An 11,862-nucleotide genomic window follows, 5' to 3' on the forward strand; every position below is an offset into this window, starting at 1 on the left:
TTTGTCTACCATATATACAATGCTCACAAAGATCAATATTTTAGGATTTCAAACCTAGCAATAAATTTTTACCAATAAGGATTTTTAAGCCCTTCTTGCTCATGTGACCCAAACGCTTATGCCACAGATCTGCTAAATTTCCTTCTCTTCTAACAGCAGCCAAATCTGATTTTTCTATCAGTGTCTTCAATGTGTATAATGTTCCTATCTTGGGTTCTTTGGCCACGACCAATGCACCTTTGCTAATTTTCCAGCCTCCTTTTCCAAAGCTTGTCAAATAGCCTTCATCATCCAGTCGTCCCATGAAGATTAAACTCATGCACATTTCTGGTACATGCCTGACCTTTTTCAACAATATATCTTGTCCATCTTTCATCTTGATTTGAACATCTCCCACTCCAACAATACTGCAAAAATGATTATTCCCCATATGCACTCTACCATAATCACCGGGATTATATGAAACAAAACTATCTTTGCAAGGGGTTACAGGGTGAGATGCCCCAAAGTCAAGGATCCAATCAAAGCTACTGCTAGATGTATATACACATGCATCCTCTACTGAAACAGTAAACAACACATCACCATATGTGGCTACAACAGTAGTCTCACCTTCATTTGTGCTGGATGACTTGTGATTTGTACTAGACAGTCTCTAATCCTTTTGTCCTTTCTTCTAGAATCGACATTCTCTCTTCATGTGCTCGGGTTTCCCACAATGAACGCAGATGATCCTTTCTCTCCTTGATTTTGATCTGCCTCTCGATCTTGATCACCCTTGCCGGCCTCGATCCATTCTCCTACCATGATCATCTAAAGCTAGAACCTCTCCTCCCTGGTTTTCCGCAATTGACTTGCGTTGTAGCTCCTCATTCATTAAATTGCTGCTGACATTATCAAACTTCAGGGTCCCTATAGTTGTTGAGGTACTCATAGCTACAATTAAATTTTCCCAGCTGTCTGGCATAGAACACATTAGCAAAATTGCTCTAATTTCATCATCTAAAATGATTTTAACAGAGGCACACTGATTAGTAATAATATTAAATGCATTCAAGTGCTAAGCAACTGAAGCACCCTCCTTCATTTTGAGATTATAAAGCTTCTTCATCAAGAACATTTTGTTTGATGTTGTGTTCTTCTCATATAGATCATGGAGCTTCTTCCATAACACTTCAGCCATCTTTTCTTCGGACACATTGAAATAAACATTCTTTGCTAAATATTGGCGGATTGTTGCAATTGCCTTTCTATCTAGCTTATTCCACTCTTCATTTGTTATCGATGAGGGTTTCTTTGTTGTGCCCTCAATCGGAAAATATTGATCCTTTAAACTCAGTATATCCTCCATCTGTGATTTCCAAAGGGCAAAATTAGCCCCGCTTAACTTCTCCATATCTATAACTGTTGTCTCCCTTTTCAATCAAATTCACACCCCAAAACATAAAAAACTCCACTTAAAAAATAAAACTTTAATTATTACTCTTTCTCCTTTTAAAATACCCTTTTCAAAATTCTTGCTCTTTTTAAAAATATACTTTTCAAAATTCCAACATATAATTATATATGTTTCATAATAAATATAAAAACATATATAATGTTTTAACCTTTTCACATTCAACACATACATATGTTGGTTTTAGAAAAAAAATTGACGTATATGTGCAAGCTTGATGTAAAAAAAACTTATGAACACCACGTTTCAACTCCAAACTTCACGGATCTCCACTTTTCAAACTCCAACAACACGTTTCAACATAGGTCCATGACCTTGTTTTTCTTGCAGCAACTGTCTTTTAGTTCTAGCATTCCTCAGTTGTTTCCTGGAAAGATCCTTCAACAGCGCCAGGGGTAACAACCAATGTTTTAACGAACGTTACCAGAGCAAGGCGATGGCACTAAGCGGCTTGCACGGTGAACTTAGCTTTGATACCAGTTGTTAGACCAGAGCATACATAACACACAGTGTATTTATACTCAGAGACATAGACGACAATAACAGAGAATAATTCACAGAGACAGACAAATGGAGAAACAATAAGATTACTCAGTCAGAAATAGTAGAATAGATAAAACAATCACTGGAAAACAGAAATCACTTTGCATTACATAACAGGCTTGGGCCTTGGCTGGCCTTCCTTGGCTAGAGAAATTACAAATTTATAGAGTCAAAAGAAGGATTTAGAATCCTGTGTGTGATTTGGATGGAGATCTGGAATGATCTAGAAACCACTGGCGGTGTAGGAGGATCTAGAATCTTGCATGTGATTCTAGAAAAACTAATGGCAGTGTAGAAATATCTAGAATCCTGGAGATCTAGAAAGATCTGATTTAGAATCCTCCGTGAATTTGGCTTCACACTTAACATGCTGGCTTCAGTTTTTTGGATTTTTGTTTTATATCTCTGATACTAAAATTTGTTGGAAAAGCTGCCAATTTGTTAGAAAAGCCGAAAAGAAAAAACACAAAATTAACACACAAACCGAATGAGTGGGTACTCTTGTATTGATCCCATAAACTTGATTACATGTATTTAAATTTTCAAGTCAGTTTCTCATTCAAAATAACTTCACATTTACACTCACTCTAAATTCAATTTTTTCCAAAATATGAGTTAACACGCTCTAAATTCAACTTTTCCCAAAATATAACTTAAATTTAAATTCCCTAGTGAGTGTCTCATTCAAAATAACTGCACATTTACACTCACTCTCAATTCAATTTTTTCCAAAATATGAGTTAACACGCTCTAAATTCAACTTTTCCCCAAATATGACTTAACTCAAACTCACTAGACCAGTCATTAATCTTACTCTCCAAATGTAACCAACTCTCACATAGTAGAATAATTACAATTTTCAATAGTAATTTCACTAATGAATCTAAACTAGATTCTAAATAAATCGAATTGCATGAAAACTTTGTAAAAAATCACACTCAACTATTATTAACATTTTTAATAATACTAATAAGAATCTTTTTTCAACTTTAATTAAGTTTTATAAATTTTGCCAATCGCATATTAGTATTAGTAAGCCGATCAGGTTTCTCGTTTACCATTAAACCAGATCTGATTTAAGTTCAACGCAATTATAAAAGACAAAAATAAAATCATGTGTATCTCAAAAGCAATCACATAAGATGCGATCTTATCTTATTTTGGCCATACTCATGGTAAACGCGAAGAAAAGATTTCCTCGGACTACACGGACTGATCGTACTTTGACTACACGGCCTGTAAATATGGAAGAAAGGCCAATAGATAGAAGCAAATCCCAACGAAAGGATCTATAAGCAAATTTCGAAATCCCAGCCAGCGGATCTGAAAAGGTTTAAAGTCTTGAGCACCACGGCTGAGCTGTTTAATTTTTTTTATCATAACTAGATTATGCTTTAGATAAGTACTGTTCTCTAAAACCATACGATCGGAGTTCTCTAATTTTCTTCTAATCATATATAGGGAAAAGAAATTGGGGGTCGGCCTCCAAGGCGGCCATGAAAGGAGGTAGTAAGCTGATCTCGAGATCGACGCTTCCTCCTCCTTCCCTGGCAGGATTTAGAAATACTTTCCCATCAAACTTGTTGGCACGACCACTCCTTACCCGCACCGGCCTTCCCCATCCGAAGTCGTTGTCGTACATTGGAAATCTCGGGGAACTCCCAATGAGCACAATGTTATCGACCATTATTTTATCCAGCTTCACAGTGGGGTGCTCGTTAAATCTTTGCACCGTCGCCCTGATGCTGACATCGGTGTGCGATGATATGATGCGGTGCAGCAACGACGCTGTGGAAGAGATATCGGCCGCCAGGAGGTCTCCGGCCGTGACCGTGGCGGTAACGAGTTGGGCGGCGTTGCCGAAATAAGAGTAAGGCAGAGGAGGAATCAATCTGGATCGGCAGTTCACTCCGATCTTTAAGGACGTCGGCTCGTGGGGAAGCAGGCCGCGAGCCCGTGTGATGGCGTGCCACATGTGGGCACACAGTGCCTGGAAAGACGATATTATAATTGGGTTCTCTAATTTATTCCGGTTGGCTCTGCCCTTTAGCCTCAAGATCGTCTCCTCGCTGAAGTGAAATACTTTCTCTCTCACCGGAGGCGGGGAGAAGGTTGGAGGCCGCTCCAGAGCTATGTGGAAATCTTTTATGTCGAAGCACCGGCTGTGAAGTGGCGGGTGAGAGATTGTGGCCACTCCTCTGCAGAGATCGGCCCATGAGTTTATGAAATGCCACAATGAAGTCCCGTCTACGACTGTGTGGTTGACGGTGAAGCATATCGCGATTCCATCTCTCAGCTTAGTCACCTGTTCATATTCAAATTTAGAAAAAGTATATCAGAACATTTGAGTCCAAGAAAAGATTGAGTAATACCATTAAAAACCGACATAAGAGGTTTAGGACTGACCTGAACCACCAGCAAAGGAAGAAAACGACCGTCAACGTTAATAGCGCCGTCAAGGGCAAACAATTGGCCAACAACACCTGGATCAGCCTCCGTACTCGCTACTTCTTGAATCCCGACATCTGGCGCAGATGCTTCGATCAAATCCACGCCGGCATCATTACAGTCGATGTGCAGAAGCCCATCTGAGGAAGTGATGAGCCTTCCAGCCAAGGGGTAGAAATGGACGAGGACTTCAGCGAGGCTCTTCTTGAGAAGCTCCACCGCCGAAATAAAATGGTGATTATCAGCGAAGAGCATTTGGTAGATGAGACCCTTCTGAATGTAACCGATGTAGAGCATCTGTAAATCGGAAGGGCAGAGCTTGCAATGCTGGCGCTGCGATGGGCGAGATGGGATTATTGTTGATTTTTGGCCCAATCTGACCACTCGGTTGCTAAAAGGGATTGCAGGTTCGAGAGACATGGCGAAAAGCTTGTAATGAACGGGGATATGTATATCATGGATGGGAAAGAGAACAACAATTGCGTGTTGAATTCGTGAGGCCGATACGCTTTACATATATCCGAGAGGGAGGGTATGAGATATGTATTATGATGCAGGAAAGGACATGACACTTTTAATGCCATTTTATTTTTTTTTAATAAAATAGTGTCTTTTTTTCTTTCTGGTCAGATCTAGGTTGAGTTTAAGTAGGGTTGAATGAAAGAAAGATGAGTTTAAGTAAGGTTGGATGAAAATGTTATAATCAAGATGATAGAAGACAATTATATTTATGTTTAACTGAGGACCATAAAGTAGGTCAAAGAGACTTTTGAATACAATTATGTTCATAAAATTAGGGTCTTTTATAAAAAATACAATGCATGAATATAAAAGGTAGAATATAAAAGATACAATGTATGGAATGCTTTGATGAAGAGAATTAGACCCATTCTCCTAACATTCGAGATTGGCTCAAGAGCATTGAAAAAAATTCCACAAAGTTTGCTTGTGAGATGAAGGGTCAGTGGGAGGTAAGGACTATCCACTAACTCATTGTCTAGGGGACTATGTGCACTGCTGAGGTTTGGAGGACCTAGTTCGTCTCCAAGGGATAGATCTGATACGGTTTAGTTGCTGGGGTCTCGTGTTGCGGGGTGAGGTCCCACTGATCCTCACTGGTCTAGAGTTTGGATATGAAACGATATCAATCGTTTTCTTTGTGCCCCTGTTTGAAGGTAGTACCTTGAAAAATGTCATAATCCTATGTGTGGGGCCTGGTCTTATGGGAGGCTGAAGAATATGCGTTCAGAACCTAGGATCACACTACAGCTAGATCACACTACAGCTAGGCCACATCAACACTTAACATAATCGATTTGAGAATCACACCACAATAGCCGTTAACATAAATAGATTTTTGTCCACTTAATTTCCTCGCAACAAAATGACTTAATACTACGCCCATCACTATCTACACCTTATAGACAGATTTTATTACTTTTAACTAAAGAATCTGATTTTAATTAAATATGTATTAATTATAATTATATTTTCATAAATTTCAATAATATAACATAACAAAATATTAAATTATTATTATTTCATATTAAAATATTGTGAAAAAACAAACCTAATTAATTATTATAAAAAATACAATGAATAAATATTGAATAATAAGTCAATGATTAACTATTGTCTTATTTATTAAATGAGAATATTACAATATAAGATGGAAATAGTATAATAATCATGAAAAAAACAAAGTATAAAGCCAACTATTAATTTATTACATGGTAGCTATCTTTTTGGGGTCTTTTTTATCACTAGGTAAAGTAATTTTGAATAATTTTTAAAATAAGATTATGTAAAATTTAATATAAATTTAAAAATTCAAGAATAAGAAGTGGTTTAATTTATATTAAATAGTAAAATAAAATATTACTAGCATAAACAAAATAAATTATTAACCGTTTTAGATTTAGTTAGTCAAATACGCAAAGTTGCATTCTCTTCTTTACCATCTTTTCCTCTGACCTCAAAGCCACTGGAGTGCGCAACATTAACACATGGCAGTAGGAAAATATCGTTTCAATAAACAAGCAAATCGCAAGGAACAATATTATTCCCTCTTACAGATCCAGTGGACCAAGTTCTAGGGGAGTGACACCATTACCTGTGTGCCCTCCTATCCACCTCAGCTGCCAATGTGGAGACACCTGCCAACCTTGTATGACACCTTTCGAATAGTTCATGCCACATGTTGTGGTGGGTGGGGGCATTTAAGTTTTCAGCTACCTCATCATTTAGGGTTTCATTCCGTCTCTTTTGTGTGATGTCTTCTCTACCCGGTGTTGTTTTGTTTAGGTCCGGTGTGTGGGTGATGCGCTCCACCAACGATGGCTTGGGACGGCTCCAATACTGGTTCGCCTTGTCCACCATTCTTGAGATATTCACCGGGTGAGGTTTCTTGCAGTGGTTCGTTAGTAGTTTAGGGTTTATGGTGTGGTTGTTTAATTACGCCTAGCATTGCTGTTCAGGGTTTAGGGTTTTGTTGCTTTACCTGTTTCAAGGGGGGTTTAACTATGTTGTTGTTGTTAAACACTCTGCATCGTCGGGGGTTTACAAATGTCATTGTTGTTGTTCGTTCTGCACCGTTGAGGGTCTACAAATACCTTGGTCGTTGTTCAATTCTCACGGCCTATTATTCGGGAAGGAGCCACTACAAAATTCTAACCAATTCGAGGTCCATGAAGGTAAATTTCTAAATACATGGGTTTTTTTTCGAATTGCCTGTAATTTGTTTGTATGTTTTTGCCAACTGCTAATTTTTCATGTTTTACAAGTTTTGGTTGCAGGTAATTTGTGTGGTTGTTGCAGAAAAGGTATGGCAAGGTCTGGGGGATGTTTGGACATGGTGGTGGCTTCTGTGTCTATCTGGTAGGATTCTAAATCCTACCAGCCACTGTGTTTTTCAACACCTAAACCTGTTGTTGGGATTTTTGTTCTTTTTTCTCTTGCTGCACTATTGTGTTTTTGAACACTTGAATTTGCTGGGAAATTAGCTCTTATTGCATGTTTTCTGCATTTTCTTCTGATTTCTGTTATGATTTCTATCAATTTTGCTTGCTTTGTTACCCTCCCCTTACCCTCCCCTGAACGTGAGTTGTTTTCTTAATTTTTTGGGCGCAGTGTTTGATTTAATTTGACCCTAGGTTTAGCCCATGTACCCACTAAATCTCAGGTGATTTTTTGAGTCTAAAGTGTTTGATACGCTTAGGAAGCTCCTCTGGTAGGCTACAATTTGATAAGATGGGGCTATAAACCCTCATTTGGGGTAGGAACCTATAGCTGGAAGCTCCACTCAAGGGTGATGCGATTTAAGTAGGGTGTGAAGGGGTAGCCTCGACCCTATGGTCTATTTTGGGATTGAAATGCTCTGTGGTTCATCTCATTTTTGTTGTTTAGACCTTCTTTGCCTTCAAATTTGATGCGGGTAATTGTTTTTTATGTGGTATAATTAGCTTTGTAATGAATTTTGACACGGAAATAACCTCTGTGGTGTTTTATGGATATTTGGATTGCACTGTTATAAGGGTTATATGATTTGTATATGGTGGAGTTTACTTTCTATGGTATCCAAGGGGTAGCCTCGACCCTATGGTCTATTTTGGGATTGAAATGCTCTGTGGTTCATCTGATTTGTGTTGTTTAGACCTTCTTTGCCTTCAAATCTATGCAGGCAATTTTTATTTTTTATACTTTATATTTTTTTATTTTTCTTTGTGGTATGATTAGCTCTGTAATGAATTTTGACACTGAGTTCATCTATGTGGTGTTTTTTGGATATTTGGATTTAACTATTATAAGGGTTATTTGATTTGTATACGGTGGAGTTTACTTTCTATGGTATCTAAGGGACAACCTCAACCCTATGGTCTATTATGGGATTTGAATGCTTTGTGGTCCATCTGATTTGTGGTGTTTAGACCTTCTTTGCCTTCAAATCTAATGCGAGCAATTATTTTTTCTGTTGTCTGATTAGCTCTGTAATGAATTTTGACGAGGAAATCATCTCTGTGGTGTTTTTTGGATATTTGGATTGAATTGTTATAAGGGTTATCTTATTTGTATATGGTGGAGTTTACTTTCTATGGTATCCAATGGAGGTCCTAAAAAAATCACACAACTAATTACCCAACCTTATCAGTGTGAGATGGAATTTTTTTTTTTTTTGGCCAAATGATTTTTTTCGAGTTAAATTGATTTGTAAGAGAAACTTTGCATTATGTTTGGATTCGAAGTAAATTGGGTTATAAGGGAAATTCAATGCCGAGAGTGCATTACCCATTTGTATTATGTTTCAATTGGAGGTACATTTATTTATAAAGGTATTTTGATGCTCATAGTGGGCAGGCCAGCCCATTTGCATTGTGTTTTAATTCATTTATTTATTGTTTGGAATAGAGTTTGCAGTAATATGCAAAGATTTCACATTTGAACTTCTTAGACATATACTTTAAATACATTGATTGCATTAATCTGTGAAATTCATTTTCTGATTCATTCTTCTATAACACTTACAGTTAAAAGATGTAATTCCAATTAATGTTTGGGTTGGAATGAATGTACAATTGAAAGATGTTTGGGTTGGAACGAATGTACTTGTGTATTATTGTTTCATTCATTTGTGGCATTTGGTTTGTGGAGAAATCTGGATTTTATGTCATTTTGGAAATGGCTTTGGTTCTGGTCATATTTAGTGTTGTTGGGAAAAGTATCCAATACGGAATGACCCTATCCCACTCTAAGGGTGATAGTACCTCAGCAACAACTGAATACAAAGCTATTCAAGATTACTTCCTTATGAGATGTAAGAGAGAGGAGAAAGGGATCCACTAACCGTTATCTTCCGCTAATGGTTGATCCAATCTTCCCTCTTTGCTGCTTGCTCCCAGCTCCTTGCTCTTTCACTGGCCCAGCTACACAAAGATCCTGCAAAAGCACAAGAAAGGGAAACTACAAGAAGCATACATCCATAACTGATTCAAGGATTAGAATAAATCAAATATACAAGCATCAATTCGCCATAGAGACACATGCATATAGAAGAACCTCAAATGCTTTATTAATGGAATAAGTAAAGTTTCTGAGAGTGTTACAACCATAAGAGGCCCAATCCAGCAACACCTCCCAGCAGAAAGAAATCTCCTCTTCACCTCCTTCAAAGCAATCACCCAATAGTTCTATACACAAACCAACAGCACTTCCTTACTTGCACAAAATTCCAGCCTCCTGAGACCTCATGAGAGAGCTCTATATATAGGAGATTTGGAGAAAGGATGAGTCAGCTTGAGACTAACATGAAGCTGACTAGTGTCCTCTCCCACTTTAGTTAATCTTCAGTTCTTGAGTCCACTTGGAGATTCTTGCTTCCACTTGGAGATCAAGACCCTCTTAATCATCACAAGGCGAATTCCTTGACCCAAGTGTCAGTTTGGAAGCTTCCTGGGCAATTGACACCTTGCAGAATGACTGTGCCACTTGGCCAATCTCGCCCAGCGCAGGTAGCCTTCATTAGATTTGACATTCAGCGCAGGTACAGAGTGGAGCAGTTGACATTCAGCGCAGATGCTCAGTGGAGCAGCTGACATGATCCAGAAATAGCTTGTTTTTTAGTGTTTTCAGGTGGAGAACTGATTTTCAGTGTTGTGGTTTGCTGACCTTGTTCCTCTAAGGGTAAGAAAAACATGTTTAGGGACTTTGGATCCCTCAGATTATCGACATTTCATGCTCCATGCTGTTAGGCACAAAAATGTCTATAACAGTTGCCCCCTAAAGTATGAGGTCGTTTATCGGGTGAAATGCTTTATCAGGAGGATCCGAAATTCATTCAATCGCTGAGAGGTGCCCTGTAATAAAATACAATACAATACATTATTTTTCATTCTGCTTTCATGATCTAGCTGAGGCGGGCATTCCCATGCTCAGCTTTATAAATTCATTTTGGTACATAGAACAGACGATCGTCTGATGGTAGACTGATAATTCTCTGCTGACATTATCATCCTTTGAGTAGGATGATCATCTGTTGCAATGATGTACATAACAAATGTCTTTATATCCTGAATATATATCGCAGCCCGGATGGATGAAACTAGATCCGGGGTCTTCAAACTCGTTCGATCTTCACTCTAAGTACAAGTCGATCCATGTGAGAATTGCGCTGAAGTCGAACATGGAAAGACATCGCTTGATTACCGGTCAATAAGGTAAACCGTTAACAAGCGCGAGAGGAATCATCAATAATGACAATGACCCTCAAGGTATTGCAGTACAATTCACGTGGTGTGAATAAAGGACTTGGCGTCGAACACCACGCAAAATCTTCTGGTCGAAGGTCATTGATGTATACCTGTCGCCGGAAGTGAGAAACTTGCCATTGAGGCATGCAAGTTTCAAAGTACTGGGGGGGGTGTTCCTAGATCAACTTCCTGGATAATGAGCTGAAGTCGACAAGAAGCGATCCGTCAAAGGAGGGCCTTAATGAATCCCACATCAGTGTCACGGAACGGAGCTAATGATTTTAGTGGAGGTGAAAACAATCTGTGAAATATGATTCAGGGTGGCGATCATGGGTGGATGAAGGATAATGTATGGCAGTGGATGGGACACGGTTGACTCTTTCTGAACAACATCTCTTGAACATATAACGACACTGATGTGATGGATCGGTAGCATTACCCCAAATGTGGATGGTTTGGCGAGGACCATGGTGATGAGACCGGTGAATGAAACAACCCAACCCGATGTGATACGGAGGACAAAGTGTCATGTTCAAGAGCGACTTGCTACCATTAAAGCTTTGAGGTTCTCCCAATTTTTCCCCAGTCATTTCTGACCAGTACCTCTTTATTGTTGTCAAGCTTGAGGAGGATAACATATGCTTGTTCTATAACCTGCCCTTCGGGCAAGCCCATCGCTATGTTTTAACGAGCTTAGCGATAGGGAAACTCGTTCTCGTCTAAAGACAAGTTTGTCGCTATTTAATCATTTTAACGAGTCTAACGACAAGGAAAACTCGGTCCTTTTCATTTTTAGAGAGTCTGAAAAGGTACAGAAAGTTAACTCCAAAATTCCTTTTTCGTCATCTAATCCCTTAAGTCCGAAAAAGTATAAAACAATACAGAAGGGATGAATTTTCGATAACTTTAACGAGCCGAATAAAACAAGCGCTCGACCTTTTTGTGTAATAATCCCTCAGGTCCAACAAGATTAAAATCTAGAGGAGGGATAGCTCTTCCGGTCACTTTAACGAGCTGGAAGGCCAAAACTCGGCAAACTTTTCATATTTTACGAGTCAGATGAAAAGAGCTCAAAGAAGACTCGTCTTTTGAGGAACAAGTGATAAACAGGGATAGCAACAGATTCCAGGTACAGGTTGGAATTTTCCAATCACGGCAGTGTCACAAGGATGG

General features: G+C 38.7%; 1 protein-coding gene across 1 annotated transcript; it reads right to left on the reverse strand.

Annotated features, from left to right (window-relative positions):
- Positions 1 to 3,446: 3,446 nt before the first annotated feature.
- On the reverse strand, positions 3,447 to 4,867 carry LOC149148614 (BAHD acyltransferase DCR-like). The gene is made up of 2 exons (XM_089442222.1): positions 4,406 to 4,867; positions 3,447 to 4,304 (listed from the first exon to the last, which is right to left on the reverse strand). Exons 1-2 carry the CDS (start codon positions 4,865 to 4,867, stop codon positions 3,447 to 3,449), a joined length of 1,320 nt encoding a protein of 439 aa, XP_089298348.1.
- Positions 4,868 to 11,862: the final 6,995 nt, after the last annotated feature.

This window comes from Pinus tabuliformis, chromosome 9 (genome assembly GCF_031772625.1).
Source record: "Pinus tabuliformis cultivar Carrire ecotype Pingquan chromosome 9, CPIR1, whole genome shotgun sequence".
Lineage (NCBI taxonomy): Eukaryota > Viridiplantae > Streptophyta > Pinopsida > Pinales > Pinaceae > Pinus > Pinus tabuliformis.